Here is a 21,173-nt window from a genome sequence, read left to right on the forward strand (position 1 = left end):
CTTCTTATCTTGCAGGTTGTGACATTTCTTTCCTCACAGCTTTACTCAAGGGTATCTGACCGTCTCCTAGATGTGTAACTCTCTCTCTGCACGTATTTCATAAGACCAGAGAGGTAGGTGTCTGAGAAGCCGGGCCAGTTTGACGCGTCAAAGGCTTACCACGTTCTTTAGGGTTTCCCAGGAGCGTTGTAAGTCACCCAGCTTGGCAGTCGCTGAAGGCTCCAGTCCTGCCTCATACAGCTCTTGGGATGCAGCAGCCGCACTGGGGGGAAGTCTGGCAGCATCTGTCTGCAGCCCCTCAGCGGACAGAGCTTGGTAGTACGCAATGTCCTGGGTGGAGAGCATCGTGTCAGAGTGGGAAGGAAAGGCAAGTTCAGTGTGCTTAGGAAACTGCTTTTGGTGCAGAGGGAAGGCCTATAATTTACATTCATTTTTTGAGTGCTATGAACTCAGTAGGCTAAGATGTTTGAAAATAACGTTTAAAAAAAATAAAGATTTTAAGAATAACAAGTGCATTACAATTTTTTTTTTTTTTTTTAGTATCCTCATCAATATGAAAAGACCAATGCTTCAAATTGCCAAGGCACCTTCTTGTTTTATATTTGGTAATATAGCAATGCAAACTATTTATGCAGTAGCCCCTATTAAACAGGTTTATTTCTGTTCAATCTATCACACCTCTAATTAACCAGCATACTGCTATTGAACCAGCACACCTACACCTAATTAGAATGTCTCTAGTTAACATCTAACTAGCTAGCGCACTTCGATTCAACCAACACACCTCTAATGAACCAACACACTTCTACTTAACCAGAATATCGTATTTAACCAGAACACCTCTACCCAGCACACCTCTGCTTAACCAGGGTATCTCTACATAACCAGGGTACCTCTGTTTAACCAGCACCACTCAAATAACCAATGCATCTCCAATTAACCAAGTATACTCTAGTTAACCAGGGTATTCCTAATTAATGGGGTGCCTTGATTTAGCTAGTATACCTCTAACTTACTACTATGCCTGCATCGAACAAATATAGAAAAGGAATGAGTTCTACCTGCTCTAGTTTCCAAAATGTAGTTCACATGGGAGGGTGTTTGTTTGTTTTGATTTTTAAGGATTAAATGTAGAAGGCAGGAGGATTGGGAGGAGTTCAAGGTTAGTCTCAGGTACACCAGGCACATACCAAGTTTGAAGCTAACCTGGGCTAAAGGAGACTGTTTCAAAAAAAAAAAAAAAAAAAAAAAGAAGAAGAAGAAGAAGAAATCTGGAAATATTCATTTTGTAAGTGAGGCCATATTTTACTATTTGTGAGTGCATCATTCACACAAAAATAATTATTTCAAATATTAAATGGTAGAAAAAAATCTAAGAAACTAATCATTTTAAAAGAGCAGTCTATGCCGGGCAGTGGTGGTACACTCCTTGGTCCCAGCATTTTGGGAGGCAGAGGAAAGTAGTTCAGGTCACTGGCCACCCCATCATCTGCCTTTCTGACTCCTTAATGACTCCCATAATGCTTTCTGAGCATGTTCTGTGTGTTCAGCAAAATAGCAGGCAGGGGCCCCATGCATAATGAATCTTGTACCTAAATTCACTTCATAGACATTAGAAGTGTCACAGCAGTCACGCATGCTCTCTTCTCTACACTTTCCGTGACCCGCAGTCAACTACGAGCTTGAAATCTTAAATGGAAAATTCCGTAAAGTGCGTTCCGTAAAAAAATGGTAAGTTTTACATGGGAACACCGACACTAAGTGTTTTCTCTTATCGCTGTCGTTGGTGATGTCTTACTTCCCCTAATTTAAACAACGGGTTCTTGGTAGGGATGTGTGTGTGCGGGAAAACAGTGGGCTTGCTTCCATCTCTGGACTGAGTGCCAGCAGAAGTCTTGGAATATTGGGTAAGATGCAACTGTGAGACTGCAGCTGTCACCAACTTGAAAAAACAAAGCCCAGCTTTAAATGACATAAAATTTCTCAACTACATACCCAATTATAAATACCCCCCCCAGAAATCTAGAATGCAATTTTTAATAATTATTTTTTGGTTCTATGTGTATATGGCTCATGCCTACATGACAACTGGTTTCTTATAGAGTTTAAAGCTCATCGTTTTCTGTGTGTGAGAAACCTGGGTCTGTTATGGGAGATCTACCTGAACTCAATGAGTAAATCACTAAGGAGCCCTATAAATAACGGCTACCCTCAATGTTTGGTATAGCAAGGGATCACCATTAAAGATGTGTGTCTCAGTGCTCATGCGTCTGAGTGTAAGATGCCCAACGAAATAAATCTGGAAAAAATTAGACTCCAATTTGATCCATGTTTTTCTAGTCATAAAAGTAGTGATGATTAAACATCTCATTTGAAGAGGCCCTTGGTTCATGGAGGGCATGTTTTCCCAGTATAGGAAACTGGGGAGGGGGATTAGGAGCAAGTGCACCTTTGTGAAGACAAGTGGAGGAGGAGGGGGGATGGGAGCAGGGTGGGGGAAGGGGATAACGTTTCAAACATAAATACAGAGAGTATCTAATGCTTGTAATCTTGTGTTGCTATCCATTTTCCTCACAGGAGGAGCTGAGGAAGGACTGGGGTCCGGGGGGTGGGGGCAGCTTGGATACAGAAGGGCTGTGACCCCATGGAGCTTCTGACCTGGAAGCCAATGAAAAGACACAATCTTCCTCTTAACTCTTCTGTGGGATCAAGATTGAGTCTAAGGAGGCGGAGGAGGAGCCTGTGGCAAACTCTGATGACGCCTCCTGGTTTCTCCACTCTCACAGAGGAGGGAACACACTGACTGTGAGGGGTAAATCTGTTTGTTATGTAACAGAGATCTACTTACAGAAAGAGCGAGCACAGAGCCCCTTCACGGGTGTGCTGTTTAGAAGTGACTATATCTGGCTCTTCCTCCGATGGCTGTGCACATTCTGTACTCGGATGGCATTGGCGGTCTGGAAACGGGAGCTAAAGGGCATCCTCCAGAAGCTCCTGGCGTTTCAAAGCTAGTTCTGAAATCTAGTGCATTGCTGCCCAAGCTGCCATGGTTTCTCACTGCTCTCTGATGTACTGTAACCTGGGAACATTCGGCCAACTGATGCGGTCTGTAGATTCGTTTGCTTAAACAAGGCCAAGGCTCTGGTGGCTATTTCTTTCTTATCATCCTCAAAGTCAAGTCCAAGTTAGGTCACCTCTACTTACTAACAGGGGTCCCTCTCTGGATGTTTACCTAATAATGGGACTTAACTGACATCTCTTGATCAAGGAGACGACGTGTTAAAAGCCAAGCCATAGGGAACCAAATCTAGCTCAGCTTAAGATGTGATTATCATGGATGTCAACTAATAATAAGGAAAACGTGCCTGTGTTTTGTGATGACATACTGGACGCTCTCATGTGCGTATTAGAAGTGTTTCCCAAGATGCAGCACAGAAGTAAAAAAACATTAGAAAAGACATATGCTTCCATAGCATGCAGTGTCAAGATCAGTATTAATTGTTCCCCTTGAAAAGTATAAGAATATTATGTAATCATTTCCATATACGACCAGCCGACTATAGACATCTCCTCTGGTTCTAGTGACATCCATGACCACAGGAAAGAGACCATATCATCCAAGGATGAGTAATTCATATTTTTAATTCAGGACTTGGGCAACAGCTCCCTACATCTCCCAGGGAGCCCCGAACTTCTCCTTTCTTTGTTAATTTCCTCTTGCTACTCTTGTTATGATTTCATCCTTGTTGACCTTTCTGTTCTATGTGTTAAGGCACAAAGTCTCGTGCCTGGAATGCTCAGGGGTCTTTTGTTTTGATTTGATGTTGTTAGTTTTGAGCTTGGGCTTTTTAACTCTTGTAACTCAAGGCAGAGGGAAAGCTCACTACATAGCTCTCAAGCTGGTGTTGACCTCAGCGTAGACCTACCTCAGCCCCCTAAAGGCTAGGGTTGCAGTGTGAGCCACCGTACCCAGCTCAGAATGTATCTGGTGAACAGTTGACTTAAGAACTTCCCCAGAACTGTGTCAGCCTCTACCAGCAGACTCTCATAGCATCTAAATGCCTCACTGATGTTACGACCTTTTTTTAAATTCGGATGACTGTTCTCTTTGTCACAGAAGGTCCATGTTCAACACTTTGGCTTGAAAACCAAAGTGATATAATAAAAGATACCTTTTTTTTCAGGTGATGGATTTCTAGCTCCGTCTATGGGACACTTGCTCTAATTAGTGCATTCTTTCAATATTATCTCCGCTCCCGAGCAGTTACATAACTTCTGAGCAACATCATTAGAATCTGTCAAATTTTTTGTTGGCTAAAAATACATCACGGCTTATCACCGCTAAAAGTTTTGGCTATTTTGAAAGCATTTTGCTTGTATCATATATGTCTCACTAAATGTTCTGGCAAACCACTTAGAATATGTTATATTTAATACAAGATAGGCTAAAATGCAGCCCAAAACAAGGTTTATCTTCATGTTATAGAAACTAAAAGCCTAATATGAATGTAAGGTTTTATACTTAAAGTCAGACCTGGTCAGTGTTCCCACTGTCCTCAGTGCATGTGAACTGAGCCTTAGAATCATACTCCTGTGTTCTCTGTTGGCATACAGTACCCCATGCCTATGGTACCTTTAGGAAGCCATAAGACCTTAAAAGGACCTTAAAAGGCTTCAATTTGAATGAATGAATTTGTTTCTATTGGGCTATGATTTTCATGAGCTAACTGCTCCCTCCACCACCAGCTCAGTAGAGGTGGTGACATGTGTCACTTGCCATGATGCCCATAATTTATGTGACAATCACACTTAATGATTCAGCCCTGGACCCAAACTGGATGAAGCTGGGGACTCAAAGCCACAGACAAACAAGGGTGGCAAATGGTACTGTATCCGCCTAGAGCTCACAGTGTGGGGAGGATGGGGGGTGGGTACCTGGTTAACAGATGCTTCCGTGTTAGCCACAGGTGATGGGGATCGACAGGCAGGTGGAGAGGAAACCTCACTGTTGGTCCCCTCCTCCCCAGACTCTTCAGTGACAGGTGACAACAGAGTGTGACAGCGACCTGCAGTCATCTGCCACGCAGAATGTAGCCCAGAGGACATAAAAATCAGTTAGCTATGTTAGCACAAAGCCTCCACCGACACAGCTCAGGACTTCATTATCTAGCCAAGGCCGGGCATGGCCGACATTAGTTCACACATTAACTCTGGCTGTTAGTACATGAAAGTCTGGCCGCCCGAGTAATGGTGTTAATTACTGTTCGCCAAACAAACAGATGTGTGGCCGCACTTCACACCCAAGAATGCTGTTGGTCAAAAGTGTCTCCTTTCCTTGGGTGCCCTTGTGGCTTTATAAAGTAAGTAGGAAAAATAGGTGTCAAACAAAGAAAGGGGCCTATGAAATAAGACACGGCCTACTGTGACATCTCAGGTACCAAATGTCCCAGGAAAATAAGATGCAAGTACACATCGTTTCTCAACCTGTGGGTCCTGACCCCTTCGGGGGAATGAATGACCCTTTCATGGGGTTTACATATCAGACATTTACATTCCATTCTGACTCATAGCAGTAGCAAAATCACAGTTATGCAGGAGCAACAGAGTAAGTTCATGGTCATTGGAACACGATGAACTGTAATAAAGGGTCATAGTGTTAGGGAATGATCTAAGGTCACACATGGCCACATGGGTTTGGGATAGGTTACTTTTTACCTGAGCTGTAAGTGAGGAAAATGTGTATCACCAGAAGATACTGAGGTTACCAAAACACTGAGTTGCCAAAATGTATAGGCAAATGATGGGGGGGATTAAATAGTCTTTTGGTCCCAAACTAAACTTTGAATTCTTAATTTCCTTATTTTTGTCATAATAGCTTTATATATATACATATATATATACACACACACATATCTTACATATATTAGACTATCTATGTACATGTTTGTGTGTGTATATATACATATGTATATATATTCACATTTAAATATGTGTTATGATTCTCATGTCCCTGTGGTGTAAAGGAATTATCTTCAAAATAAAACACGAAGTGGGGTCAGTGTTATTGCAAAATTGCTCATGAATGAAGGGCAGCCCTTGAACTCCAAATCTAACATTAGCTGTCCCAGCTGCCACTGTTTACAGGGTTAAAGATTAGCTCTGGTCCCTGGGTCTCTGCAAATGAAGGAACCGGCTCCTACATTAGAAACTACAAGCTCTGAAGCTAGTCTCTAAAGAAACATGGCTGTGGTTCCTGGGCCACCACCAGCCAAGCTCCAGTCCAAAGAGCAAAGCTAGCTGGAGGGCTTGATCCTTACCATGACCACGGAGGGATGGGCCGAAGGCGTGGAGAGGAGCTCGCCGTCCAAGTCCTCCGTCCCTTCCGCCAGTCCCTCGACCTCGGTCACTGTCAGCAGCATAGTAGCGTGCTTGGCTTTCATCGTCAGCATCTTGCATTTGGAATTCAAAGAGGCGATCTGCTCCTGGTAGCCCTTGATTTTCTGCGCCAGCTCCTGAGGAAACATTTTTCCCACCGTGTGTCAGCGCGGCACAGCATCAGAAGGAAACAGTAGTGGCGTTCATCTTCCTGCAGCCCGGAGCCAATGAGAGGCGGAGCCGAGCCCTGCGCTGAGCAGAGGCGGTCTGCAGCTGCCGGCTGCTGTACCTTTAGCCCAGCCCAGCCAAACCACGGCGCAGCAGCCCGGCCCAACCCCAGACACCGAGCCCCAGCCAAGCTTGCACTGGGAATACCGGGCTTGCAGATTGGCTTTGAGCCCTGACAGGTGACCCTTGAGCTAGTATGAACTTCCAGCATGAGGTGCTGGCAACTTTCTCCAAAATACCTGAAGCCTCTGAAATTTACCAGATGGTTCATGCCATGGAAATTAGGTCATGTGATGACTAAAGCAAAAAAAAAAAAAAAAAAAAAAAAAAAAGCAAAGCTCAGCTCTTATACTAACTACATCCATGAGGTGGCAGTCACTTAAGTCACTCAGCCCTTAGCCCGGCAGGGTCACAAAGTAAAAAGCTTGCTGGTTCCTGTGACCAAGACCTTTGTTTTTCTACAGGAAGTCTGAATAGTCTTATGAAATCTATGATACCTTAATCCTTAATTTGTATGCCGACTGACTCCCTAAATATAATATCTTCTTAGCCAAAATTCTTTCATCAGACACATCACACCTCGGGTGTTCTCTCATATTTCAAAGTAGAGCTCCGAATTGCTGTGCAAATGGATGCCATCTCATTTCATTTTGCTCTTGAGGAAAAAAAAAAATTCTTTTGAGACGTAACTGAAACTTTGTGTAACTATACTCAGGACCGCACACAGTTCCTAAAGGGATTAACTATGGACCACTTCTAGGGGTGTGGCCATTCTAAATATTACAGCTATACTTTCTTGCTTACATTAAAAAGAAACCACTAGGGGCTGGAGGAGAGCCGGCTCCACAGTTAAGAGCACTGACTGCTCTTCCACAGGTCCTGAGTTCAAATCCCAGCAACCACATGGTGGCTCACAACCATCTGTAATGGGATCTGATGCCCTCTTCTGGAGTGGCTGAAGACAGCTACAGTGTACTCATATAAATAAAATAATTTTTTTTAAAGATGCAGAGGCATTTTTCTTTCTTTTTTCCCTTTTGTTTGGGACAAGCCTGCCTGCCTGGTTAGCTGTTAGTTATGTATACAGGACACCTTCGGTGACTGGGAATCAAGGTCATAGAAGAAAAGCCACATCTGTCCTAAAGATGCCACAGGGTGGTTGATTAGAACTATGGCAGGATCAGGGACACATTATCATAGACTGTCTCTGGTGCCCTTAATCCATTATCCACCTCTGCCTGCCTTAGGTTAGCTAAACCCTTTCGGGATGTATTAAGTTCTCAGATCACATCAGAGGGTTCCTGGCTTTCCTGCAAGCTGCTCCACCCAAGCTTCCCAGTAAGGTGCTTGGAATCTACCCCGATTTAGGACTTTCTTTTGTTCTTCGTGTTCTTTAGCTATAATAACATCATGAAGCCATTCCTCGGGGTAACATGTGAATCCATGACCCTAGGCCATCCATCATTTGCATGTGGCACAAGAGGGAGCTATCTGCTATTCCTGCTGAGGGGAGACGTTGAAAATCAAATTCTTTGTTTTCTTTTTCCTTTTGGTGGGATAGAGAAAACAGGTTTCCTTTTTGTTTGTTTGCTTGTTTTTGTTTTGAAAACTAGAGTCTGGCCTTAAACTCAATCTTTCTGTTTCAACCCTAATGCTGGGATTACAGGCATGCGCCACTATATCCGGCTAGATAGCATTTTTAAATGAGAATCTGAACACACACACATATATACACATACATGCACATACACAGATGTACACATGAACCGGGCTATTACTGTTGGTTGCATGGTTTTTGCTCTTCTACTTGGAAAATGAACGAGGGGTAACAGCCTAGCTGAATCTAGCTGGTAGGTAGCTTGTCATCTGGATGGTAGTTCTACCAGGAGTTAAAGAAAGAAAGAAAGAAAGAAAGAAAGAAAGAAAGAAAGAAAGAAAGAAAGAAAGAAAGAAAGAAAGGAAAGGAAAAGAAAATGGAAAAAGAAAAATCCAGATGTATAATTTATACTTTTGTGGCTGAATAAACTAATTAAATTTAAGGGAGTTTTATTTGCTTGCTTGCTTGCTTGCTTAAGGCGCTTTGCTGAGGGTTCTCCTGAAGTTCACAAAATCAGACTTAGCCTTTGCTTACTCTATGTGGCCACAGACAGTTGGCAGTTCCCCCTGGTGGCCCCGCACAGGCACACTCATGCTGATAGGAAATGCCCTGCTCCAAGGGGACAGTCTCAACCTTAGCATGTATACAAGTCATTTGTGATCTTTGTTAAAAACATGGCTCTAATCACCATGGCCAGGACTCTTATCTACTTGGTTTGCCAGAATCTACACTCCACAGTCAGCCTACGTGGTAATGGTTTCCTCCTGTGAAAGCTGCCTGCCTCTCACGACCAAGGCAAACCCACTGACTAAGATGTGACCCAGTGAGTTAATGAGTTATCTCTTCTCAGAAAAAAAATAATATATGCATGCCTATTTTAATTTGGGCTAGACATTTCTACAGATGAACTTAACAGTAGGTATGTCTGGGCCAGTGTCCCCTCCAAAGAAAGCAGCCCTCCGTCCTCAGGGACAAGGCTTTTATGTCCTCTGGAAAGCTAAGAACACAGGGTGTTCTTCCCTATGCCTTCAAAGTAGCTAGGTTTTCTCTCTCTCTCTCTCTCTCTCTCTCTCTCTCTCTCTCTCTCTCTCTCTCTCTCTCTCTCTTTCAAATGATATGTACCTTTTGAAGTTTTTTTCAAAAAATAAAATGTGTGCAACCCTTAAGGGTACACTTCTAACTGTATCAGACCCTCCTTAAAACTGGAATTCAGTAAGGAGTCAGAAAATACAGGAAATGACCCACATCCTGGCCTCATGTTATTACCACTCGGTTGTCTCCTCTCAGCCACCTCCCTTCCTGTGTTTTTCTTTTCGGCACAATGACCTTCGTGTGTGTCTACATCATTATTTATGTGAAACATCTTCTAAGCTACAGGATGAAGCCAACAGATGTCAACAGGGAGACAGGACTTTAAGGAGAACCCATGACAGGATGAGTCAGGTCACCATCTTGAGTGACTCTGCAAAGAGGTGGCTCTAAAACCTTGTCTCAAACCTGCTTCCTCTTTTATTATGACGTCACACACAAGTCTCTGTTACAGTGCAAAAATATTGAATTGACTAGTGATATATTTGGGAGCTCAAGTGGTCATTTTTTTTTCAAGTAACTGGTCTGTCTGTCTTTCTTCTGTAATCCTTCCTTCTTTACTTCCTCATTATAGGTTGGTTGAGAGAACATTCAATCTGTAATCTCAGCCCTTGGAAGGCTGAGACAGAAGAAAGAGAATAGGGAGTTCGAGGCTAGCCTGGGCTATATAGTGAGATCTTGCCCCCGCCCCCACAGCTGCCAAAATCCAATCCTCATGGAGTTTCACGAGGGAGTTGTAAATATATCCCACTATTTTTAAAACATTAAGCTGAGTGATAGCTAATGTTACTCTAGACGCGTTATAATATAATAATATTTGGGTCATGATAAAATGTTATGGAAACTGTCTGGATCTTACAGGAATAATATAGGACAATATATAATGTACTAGGCAGACAGTGATTTCAAAGATTGCCGCTATTCATTACCAGTTCGTAAGAGAAACAGCTAGCCGACAACGTCTATAGCTGTACAGGTGAATGTAGAAAGCAGATGTGACATTTCCCACATTCCAGGGGAACATTTCAATCTCTGAGAAGCTTACTACCACAGGAAGACTGATCCTTATGGTGAGAGTTAAAAAAAAAAAAAAAAAAAAAAAAAAAAAAAAAAAAACAGATAGAAAGCAAAACTTAATGTCTACCCTTGGCATGAAGGACTACATAACCCTAAGTAACCCACCACAACGTATGGTGCTGGAAGTCAGCCCCCAAAGGGGAGTGAAGCCAGGGATGGAAATTTGCTGAGTATCACTGAGGTTAGTCACTCTGTAGCTGTGAGACCTGAGACCCAGGAAGATGCAAAGAATGTCGGTGACTCAAAAAAAGATGAGGAGATACCTTTGAGGTGAAAAACCTCTGATAATTCTTGATCTCAATGAAAGAGCCTAAGCAGTGGACAGGTGGAAATTATTTTCCCTTTAACATGAAGCCACCCTTTGTTTGTAAGAAGGCCAACCACACCGTATTGGATGTGGTTGCTTCTTACAAGGCTCTAGAGATAAAGAATTAGACTATTTTCATGAATTAACCGCTTCGTGCACTGATCTATTTCCATGCATGGGACCCCCCAGGGAGACATGTCATGAACAGCACACAGAGACTGCCAACTACAGAGGAATACCTGTCACCGAGTCAGCAAAAATCACCTTGAAAATGCAGAAACAGCAGAAGTGCTGTCTGTTGAAGTAACTTTTATTCTCCTGTTGTAGTTTTTCTCTGGGAGGCTTCTGCCTCCCTCTGCTCACCTAAGGCCTCATCCTGGAAGCTTCCAGCCTCCCTATAATCTAATCTAGACCTCAAATGTTTTCAGCCTCTGAGACTTGCTACTCAGTAAGCTCACCCTTTCTTGCTCTTTCTAAACTCTTGATGGCTGGTTCAGCTCAGCTGTTCTGGCTCAGACTCCTCTCCATACTGACTTACTCAGTCTCGCTTTTTCTCTTGGCCTCTGAATTGGCCTCAGACTGACTCTGGCAGTCTGTTCTAATCGTCTGGCTCCTCCCTGTTCTCTGGCTCTTTCTGTGTGTAGCCTGTTCTCTCTTCAGTCTGTCTGTGAAACTGTCGGGGTAACACGTCCTTCTCCCTCTCACCTCTACAGCACTGCTCTCCACTAGCTCGCTGCATCCTGTATCCTATACGGTGCTCTCTTCCTCCTGTGCCGTCCATACCTTAAGTGCCTTCCCTTTGTTCTTTCTTCCCATGAGGATCGGGCAGATCCTATTCTGTCAAATCTTTCTCTGATTCGTCATTTAGTCTGCCACCCAATTAGACATCACCTTCAACCATGAGTGCTTCTTTCTACACACTAAATTTACCATCATTGTTTGTGATTAAGGGTGAGTACTAAGGATGTGTCTGTATTCCAGCCAGAGGGATTAAAGGTGTGTGCTAAGGGCTGAGCCACACACTAACTAGAAACAGGTTCAAATATCCTGTAACAGCTATGTAAGACCCAAGCTGATCCCCCATGGAGCTGGGAATACTTCTTATCCAGCCACTAAACCTGTAGTTTTCAACCTGTGGGTCTCTGCCTCTTGGAGAGTGCATTGACCTTTTCCCGGGGGTTACCTAAGACCATCTGAAAGCACAGATAATGATGTCATGATTTGTAACCATAGCAAAATTATAGCTATGAAGTAGCAGCAAAAACAATTTTTATGGTTGGGGGGGGGGGGTCACCACAACATGAGAGAGTGTATCAAAGTGTCACAGCATTAGGAAGGTTGACAACACTGCTCCAAGTGAAACCAGCTTCCAGTGGCCGGTGCCTTGCTCTGCCTGCCCTTCTGTCTCACCTCGTGCCGAGAGATCTGTGCCTGTAGCTCCTGGATGTTACTGGTGGCCGTGGGTTTGTCCTCGATCTCTCTGTGAGCCCCTTCTATCAGCTGCTGGAGATGCTTCATTTCCTGCTCACAGTGTTCATACTGCACCACAGCCTCCTTGGGGGGAAAAACAAATTTTTCTATCAGTTACTGGGTGGCTTTCCCGCCAACGTTACCTTCTGTCTCCCCGTATCCAGGAAGTCAAAAAGCTGGGGAGTGTCCTTCGGATGGCGCAAACTAACAACTTTCACTTAGATACATCCACTCTATCTTTTTGAAAGACTGGGATAGAATGAAGGAGATCAAAATAGGTGAGCAGTTAAGATTCTCTCTGCTCTGGCTACTTAGACTGTCCTGAAGATGAGCTGGCAGGACAAATGGCTTCCTTCATTTTTCCATATAAGAGATACTGACTGACGGCTTGAGCAAATGCCTCAGTTTGTAAAGTGCCCATCGCACAAGCTTAAGGATCTGAATTCAAATCCCAGATATGAAAGCAGAAAGTCACATCTGTAACCAGCATTGAGAAGTTAAAAGATCAGGGACGCAGAAGTTCCCTAGAGCTTAAGTAAATCCACTAATTCTGGATCCAATAGAAGACTGTCTCAAAACATAAAGTAGAGGGCAGTGGGGGAAGACATGGACTGTTGACCTTAGCCTTCACATACATGTACATGAACCCACAGGTTGTGGTGATTTGAATATGCTTGGCCCAGGGAGTGGCACTGTTGGGAGGTGTGGTCTTGTTGGAGAAAGTGTGTCACTGTGGAGGTGGGCTCTGAGACTCTCTTCCTAGGCTTGTGGGAGACAGACTTCTCCAGTTTGCTTTTGGAACAAGATGAAGAACTCTCAGCTCCTCCAGCCCCACATCTGCCTGCCATGTTCCTGCTCTGATGATAATGGAATCAACCTCTGAACCTGTAAGCCAGCTCCAATGAAATGTTTGCCCTCTATAAGAGTTGCCTTGGTCATGGTGTCTCTTCACAGCAATAAAACCCTAACTAAGACACATGGACATGCCCATACAATATATCATGCACATATACCACACTCTAACATGCAAAGCAATATGTAAAACAATGTTGAATAACAGGACACCAGCCTGTTCTAGTCCTAGATAAAACTTACTAAGCATGGCCTGTAGCCTCAGGGCTCTGGTGTCTAACAAATTACATGGTAATGCATGGTCAAATGAGCACTCGTGGTTTTAATGAGATACAACTATTCACAGAGCAGGGGAATGCTTCTTAAAAGGAGAGATATAGTAGGTATCACTATATCACTCTTCATGGGAATTATTTTTCTCTTCTTACCTCCAAAGATTAAGAGCTGTGCTTGGATGTACTTCTTAGACCAGAAAGAACACAAGTGAGATGAACTATTAAGGGTCTTGTGTAATATAGAATTACAAGCCCAGGTCACTAGGCTCTAGATTCTAGTCAGGTACATATATGGCCACATACAAAATTCATGTGTGTGAGTCATTCGTTTAAAAAAAAATCACCAAAAGATAATTTGCATTAGAAGGTAATTGTTACAGAACTTTCCCCGGTCCTGTGTGGATGATCCACATAATAGAATCTTAATCTCTTGATTTTTATGTAACTACAACAGACTGTCAAATTTAGCACGCTGGGTGTTTTGATGGCTGGGCCCACACAATGCTAAGAAAAGCAACCCATGACTCATATGCTCTTGCTCTGCCAGCGTGCCCCTCCCCCAGCTGAACACGCTGCACCGTTGCACCTGCCTGCATGATGTTGTATTGCTGGATGGCCGTGTGCTGCAGCTGACTGGCTTCCTCTTGCAGCCGCAGGGCAGCGTGGCACAGAGGCAAGCTGACGACCACGTCCTCAGGGATCCGGAGAGCACTCTGACAGAGCTGTACGGCTTGAACCTTTGGCTTCAGCGACTCCATCTCGGACAGCAGATGCTGAAAGGGGCCATGATGTAGCTTAAGCCCCCAGTAATTTCATCAAGGATTATGTAAACAAAGGCATTTCCTGAATTCTAGCTACTGGGTCAATGTGGGTCAACATAGTTTGCAAGGACAAGGATGATATGTTCTAAATAATGAATCCATGTTAAGACTGCCACCGGGCTTAGAAAACATTTTTCTTGCTGCTATTAAATTATAGGCCCCACCACCCCATTCATCCTAAAGTATTACATGTACATGTATGTGATCATGTGTGTGGGTAAATGCGTATATGCCTTTGAGTTCCTATTGGCAGGTATATAAAGATTGTATATATATGTGTGCATGTGTAAGAAGGTCAGAGGACAGCAAACTCACCCACCATTATTCAACAGCTGGTTACATTCTTTAATTTTAAGACATGATCTCTCACTGGTCTAGAGTGAGAGTACCAAGTAGGGTAGACTAGGTAGCCTGCAAGCTCTAGGGATCCACTATCTTCTTTCTCCCCTGAACTGAGATTTTAGGCACGTGTCATCTTGTCTAGTTTTGTTTTCTTTTGGATACAGGGTCTCACCGCGTAGTTCTTGTTGGCTTTGAACTCATGTAGACCTGGGTGGTATTGTCTGCCTACTACTGTTCCCTCCTAAATCCTAGAATTGTCTCCCAGGTTTTTAACGTGAGTTCTCGTGATCTGACCCTGTGATTGTAAAGCACCAAGTCCGATGACGGAACCATTTCCCCAGTCCGTCTTAAATTCTTCTTGCTTACCTGCCGGTGGGACAGCTGCTCCTTGAGACTAAGGCGCCCCACTTCTGGAGACGTCAAAACGGTCTGGGCTTGTTCCAAGGCCACCTGCAGGTTTCTTAGCTCCCCTTCAAACTTTTTCATGTCCTGGAGAATAAAGCCCAGTGAACATCAGTACACTTAAAGTTCCAAGTCATGGCTGAAGAACTGCATCATACTGAAGAAACTATCTCATCCTGGGTGGACCCTTTCTCTCCAGGACAGCATGCCAGCTGTTTGTTTGTTTATTTGTTTGTTTGCTTTGTTTTGCTTCTTTTACCTTGGCTGCATCTTGGAGGCTCTGCAAACGAACTCTGATCGCCTGCCGTAACTCCTCCGTCTCCCGTCCTAACTGTGTCACTTGCAGTGACATCTTTCCTGTGCAGTACACGCTGGCCAGGTGTTGCACGTTCTCAGCCATCGCTCCCAGGTCACCGTCAATTTCTCCAGACTCTCCCAGCAGCGTCTAGAGCGAAGTGTTCATATTTGTGAAACTGACAGGTAGGTGGGGATGGAGGCGGGAAGACAGACATGTGTAGAGGAGTATAAAGACCCAGCAGACTAGGAAAAGATCAAGAACTATGAGCCTGGTACAACGTTTGCCCGTCTCACCCCTAGGAGCCCACTCACAGGCTATACATTGATATCCCCATTGCACAGACAACAAAATAAAGTCCAGGAACCTTAAGGGCTTGCCAAGGCCACTTGTTCATGAGTATGGGACTTGAGCATCCATGCTCTCTCACACCCCACCTCTCTGGGCCTGCCTTTTCCCACATTTGCACTAAAGAAGGCCTGTTCAGCTCTTGGGTTGTACAACTAAGACCTGAGCTCTAAGATGCCAAGAGAAGCACAGGTATTGCAAACAAAATCCTTTGCTTGCTCAAAGTAGGACAAGGAGGGACAGGCTACTCGTCATGTTGGGGGACAGTAGCCCTCACTGCTCAGCCCATGCCTCCTGCTGGGACTCACAGGAGCAGGACAAACAGACAACACACATATACAGATACATGTATCTGACTATGGAGAAGAAAACGAGGGGGCGGTATTAAGGGGTGATTCCATCCCGATGTGGGACAACTTGTTGGTAGGTTGAGATAAGGGTCCTATGGGGTTTGAGAAAGATATCAGCACATTAACAGATGAGGAGGAAGGGAAGACTTCACACCGAAGAGACGACGTGTGCAGGGCCCAGAGGTTGGGGAACACAGAACATGCAGTTGGGGAGAGGCGTATGATGAATATAAGAAACAGGGGTGATGTGTCACTATTTGTTAGATTATTTTCAGATGGGAAAGACTTTTTCTTTTCACAGTGAATGTAGTAAATATAACTACATGAAAAAATATTATAATGTCCTAGGCAGGGTTGTCCAAACTCCTGACACTGAGATACAATGCTGTCACTGACAAATATGTTCATAGCTACCCTGGGATGAACGTAGCCTGTGGGCTACAGGTTGTAAATGCCCGAAAGGAAAATTGGGAGACGTCATTGCTAGTACACATGGTTGTGCTATGCAGTTAAGTGCGTAATATGTCTCCTGATTTCACTGGACCTTGGAGCACATAGATTTTCTTACGCTGCATTTGTCAGAGGGCAAACCCAGGCAGCTTTGCGTCCTGGTGGAAACACATGGGGACCCTTTAAGGAGAGTTCCGTCCTGGACTTCAGAGCAGATAAACTGAAGGGCTGAAGGTTGCTTGCTTTGGTCAAGGATGCAGTCAATCCACCCAGTTGCCCACATCATGAACACTAATGTCAGCCACGCATAAGACTGTCTGATCTGGGCTGTGCTAGCTCTCTAGTCTTTCCTTTGTCATCCATCTTTAATGAGAGCCGTCCTTTCCTGCTGTTTCTCTTTCTCTCTCCTTTCTGCCATCCCTCCTTCCCTCCCTCCCTCTCTCCCTCCCTCTCTCTCTCCTTCTCTCCCTCCCTCCCTTTTTCTTCCTCTCCCACAGACGTGAATAAATAAATAAAATAAACAAATAATAAAATCCCAGTATAGTTATTAATATCACATTAAACATTTTCTACATTTTTGGATATCTACAGCCTCAGTTAAGGAATCTAGGAAGTAAGATGAAAAGGAAGCAAAATGCCAGCTTATTTAAAGTAACTGCTTTTCAAATGATTTTACTGAATTACCAGCAAGTTTTTTTTTTAAGTGATATTATCTTGACAGTTAAAATTCCCTTTATCTTTTCTGTTGTTTTTTTAAAAAGAATTATTTACTTGTTTTATGTATGTAAGTACACTGTAGCTGTCTTCAGACACACCTTAAGAGGGGATAGGATCTCATTACAGATGGCTGTGAGCCACCATGTGGTAGCTAGGATTTGAACTCAGGATCTCTGGAAGAACAGTTAGTGCTTTTAACCACTGAATCATCTCTCCAGCCCTATCTTTTCTGTTCTTACAACTGCATCTTTAGGGTCCTGGAATCTGGCTGAATTCCCATTGATTCCCAGCTAGTTTGTAAGGGAAGTCTAGTTTGTTGGCATCTAAGCATAATGCAAAGCAAATGATTCCAGCTCTCTGAGGGGTACAGGTATCTGTATCTGGGAGGAGTATCTGTGACTGGGAAGAGGAGGGAGGTACTGGAATTCAAACCATGGAAACCTTTCAGGAGGAAACAATATCCAGAACCACCTCAGGGAGAAGGAAAATGGGCAGGTCATCTAAGAGATAAGTCCTATGGAAAAATACAGACTACCTAAGGCTACCCATATAACCTAAATAAAAGCCTGCCTGTATTGTGTGGCAAGATCTGTTAGAAAGGTACATTTTGAAGTCAACTATAGCTTACTAAGAGGATGAGATAATTTCCGGAGAGGAGGACCAAAAGAAAAGGAACATTTCTGTCTCCTAAGTTCAGAGGAAGTGAAGTAATGTGACCTCCGGGGTGTGGATCTAGGATCGGCTCTCAGCTGCTCTGACCCTCTGAGTAAGCCACATGACTCAGCCCTGCCTGTGGCCCAGAGGAAGCAGGACCTGCCTGGAGCACCAGCATGTACCTTGAAGAGCTGGGTGTTTGCTCCCAGGCAACTGACCCAGGAATATTATTGGGCATTCCCATATCTTAGCTGAGGAGGCAGAACTGAGATACAGTATTTTGTTCCAAGGCACAATTTTCCCCTCCTCCTTCTGGGTGTGATACCTCTAATGTTACCCAGATTCCCTGGTTCTTTTTCCTGTGAAACAATTCCCTGCATTTCCAAAAAAAAGGAAAAAAAAAAAAAAAAAAAAAAAGGTTTTACAACAAAAGCAGCAGCAACACAAGAAACACAAGTACCACCACGGGGTGGAGGGGATTGTTTTTCAGGCTCAGGGAAAACAGGATATGGACTAAAGAGACTGCTCAGTGGTTAGAGCACTGGCTACTCTTCCAGAGGTCCTGAGTTCAAATCCTAGCTACCACATGGTGGCTCACAGCCATCTGTTATAATGAGATCTGATGCCCTCTTCTGGTGTGTCTGAAGACAGCTATTGTGTACTCATATACATTAAATAAATAAATCTTTATTAAAAAGAAAAAACAGGATATGTATTTGGACACAGTCTTGTGGACTTTCACCCTGAGCTACTTTTGATCAAGCCAGAACAGCAAGTCTTTTTCTTTCTTTTCTCTTTCTTTCTTCCTCTTTCTTTCTTTCTTTCTTTCCTTCTTTTTAAATACATTTATTTATTGGGAGGGGATCACACACAGACATGCACACACACACACACACACACACACACACACCACAGTGCACATGGAGGAGTCAGAAGACAAGCTGCAGGAACATGTTCTCTCCTCCCACCATGTGGGACCCAGGAATCAAATTCTGGTCACCAATCTTGGTGGCAACTACCTTTACCTACCGAGTCATCTAGATAGTTCCCAAACATTCTTATCTGGTACTTTACAGAATTTTGTGCTGATCTAACCCAGTCAGGCTGACTGTTTTACTCCTAACGTTTTTTTCCCCTGAAACTTACCTGGTGCAAGATGTACTGTTCTCGGAGCTGGCTTGCAGAATTCCAGGCGATGTTTCCATGTACCAAGACTTTTGCTTTCTCTATCCACTTCTGAATGGACTCAAGCATTCCATTGTACTCTCCCAAGTGAGATGACGCCTGGAAAAGTAAATCCTTTCTCCTCAGTGGGAAATTCAATCCTATTCTGTGTCTTTGCATATAACCATCCTAGAGACTGGAACTTATATCTGTGATATTAAAAGGGACCCTGGAAAGTCACTTGTCTATGAGAAATCCATCAAGGATTTCCCAGGGACATCAGGGTAAAAACCCAACTCCATAATATGTTTGAGTTATTTCTTGTTTCCTGGCTGTTCATTCTCACTTTGTTTATCCCTTCTGTCCTCTACACTTGTTGTAAGATTGTCTGTGTAGCTCTCCACAATTGATGGCTTGTGGTGGGGGTTGGGGAGGAAGAGACTCAGTTTTTTTTTAAGGGGCTTGGTCACTGGGAGTTTGAACATGCTATTCCAATGAGTATATACATGGTCAATACAAACTGAACATATTTTGTTTGCTTGTTTATTTTCTTCTTCTTTTGGAGGAGGGGGTTAAAGGATTGGGGAGCAGACTTGAGAGGACTGGGAGCTGAGTATGATGGGGTACATAATATAAATTTCAGAAATAATAAAACTATGTTGGAAAAAAATATTTGAATCTGACCTAAACTGATTTGTAGATGGGTGTTGTTTTGTCTTTTTTTTTTTTTTTTTTTTTACAATTACATCTCCAGTTTAAAAAGTCTATTCAGCCAAGCCTCTTCCTGTGAAACTCTGTCAAAGTATAATATTGTTTGTTTAGAAACAGATACAGGTTTGTGTATAAATCATAGAAACATTGTAAAGCAATAAGCTATAGTAAAACTTCAGCCACCATTGTTAGCACTGCCTTTTTATTTCTTTACAGAAGAGAAATGATTATGATGTCTTCCTCAAAGCACTCTGGTTATTTGCCTGGGGCACACCATACCTGGTTAAGTTTGGACAGCCGGTTCTCAGCCTGCCTGATGGTTTGCTGGTGGAGTTCTGTCAACTTCCCTATCTTCTTGGCCAGTGGCTTGCTCAGCTGAACATGCTGTTCCGAGAACGTCTGTATAGCAGCATCTAATTCCATTAGCTTGGAATTGCAGCTGTCTAATTCTTCCCCCAGTATCTAAACAGTCATCAACATAAAATAAAAGATTACAGATGACACTTTTCCAGGGGTTCTCAAAGATCAGAAGGGTTATACTTTAGGTGGCTTGCATTAAAGGTAAAGATTATACACAATCATGCTACTAAGATTTAGCTGTTCCCATGTCTTGGGTCAGAGAGCAGCAGGAAGGGTATGTTTAGTCCCCTATGTATTTCCCCATGAGAGGACTGGTTTTTCCTTCTGCCCTACCCAAAGACAGGGTGCAAGCAAATGGGCTTGGCAAACATTGACATTTATAAATTGATAGTTCTACATAATCATGAATCTCTCCTATACATACGTGTGTATTTATTAACATAATTCTATTACAATAACACAATTACATGAGTGGGCTGGTATTATTATCACTGTGTTTTAGTGGTTTGCTAAGAACCCTGTGTAACCAGGTAACATGGATACACCAGCAGTATCCTGAGGTGCCCCTTGCTTTCCATTCCCCCCTCCTCCTTACCTTCTGCTCTGCCTTTGCTTGAACTAAATCATCCGTTTTGGCTTTCAGCTTTGTTAGAATGGTTGTGAGATCTTTGGCTACCTTCTGGATCTGGCGGCCGAATTCCTGGCTCATGGCCTTGCCCTGTTCAATTTCTTGTATCCTCTCTTGGATCTAAACGGTCAAGGGAAACATTGAAAGCAATAGTTGAAATCTGATGAGAGATATTAAAACTCTCAAACTATGAAGACTAGTCCCACAGTAGCTGGCCAGTGATCTGTTGACACCTGTGGGCTTTATGAAAGCGGGTGGAGGGGTTGCAGAGTTGGCTCACGGTTCAAAAGTGCTTGAGCAACTGTGAGGGCCAGAGTTTAGATCCCAGAATCTGGGTAATGTGCTGGGTGTTCTTCACGTGTCTGTAACCCCAGTGCCATGGCGTGCGGGAACCGGGAGATTGCTGAGACTGCTAACTTCCACCCTCAAGGAGACAGTAAGATCCCTGCATCAGGAAGAGACCCTGCTTCAAAAAGACAGATGGCGATCGATCAAGGGGGATACTGGTCGCTTTCTTCTGGCCTCCACGTGTGCACAGGCACACATGTGCACGTGAAAGCATGCACACACACAGGAATAAAGAGATGCTTTAAAGGTTTAAAGCGTTGAGACTGGTTTACTCTCAGTAGCTTTGCACACTGACTGTGCTCCTTCTGGTGTT

General features: G+C 43.6%; 1 protein-coding gene across 9 annotated transcripts in view; it reads right to left on the reverse strand.

The window, feature by feature from the left end:
* Positions 1 to 21,173, reverse strand: part of SYNE1 (spectrin repeat containing nuclear envelope protein 1) — a gene marked incomplete at its 5' end in the record, with an annotated part of 433,140 nt that overhangs the window by 149,290 nt on the left and 262,677 nt on the right. For all 9 annotated transcript variants that reach the window (XM_080941779.1, XM_080941780.1, XM_080941776.1 and 6 more), the window contains 10 exons: positions 160 to 330; positions 4,936 to 5,076; positions 6,318 to 6,512; positions 12,084 to 12,227; positions 13,861 to 14,043; positions 14,800 to 14,922; positions 15,095 to 15,280; positions 18,796 to 18,933; positions 19,804 to 19,986; positions 20,480 to 20,632. In XM_080941779.1, the coding sequence (XP_080797905.1) occupies positions 160 to 330; positions 4,936 to 5,076; positions 6,318 to 6,512; positions 12,084 to 12,227; positions 13,861 to 14,043; positions 14,800 to 14,922; positions 15,095 to 15,280; positions 18,796 to 18,933; positions 19,804 to 19,986; positions 20,480 to 20,632 (1,617 nt within the window). The remainder of the gene's footprint in view (positions 1 to 159; positions 331 to 4,935; positions 5,077 to 6,317; positions 6,513 to 12,083; positions 12,228 to 13,860; positions 14,044 to 14,799; positions 14,923 to 15,094; positions 15,281 to 18,795; positions 18,934 to 19,803; positions 19,987 to 20,479; positions 20,633 to 21,173) is intronic.

This window comes from Micromys minutus (assembly GCF_963924665.1).
Source record: "Micromys minutus genome assembly, chromosome: 30".
Lineage (NCBI taxonomy): Eukaryota > Metazoa > Chordata > Mammalia > Rodentia > Muridae > Micromys > Micromys minutus.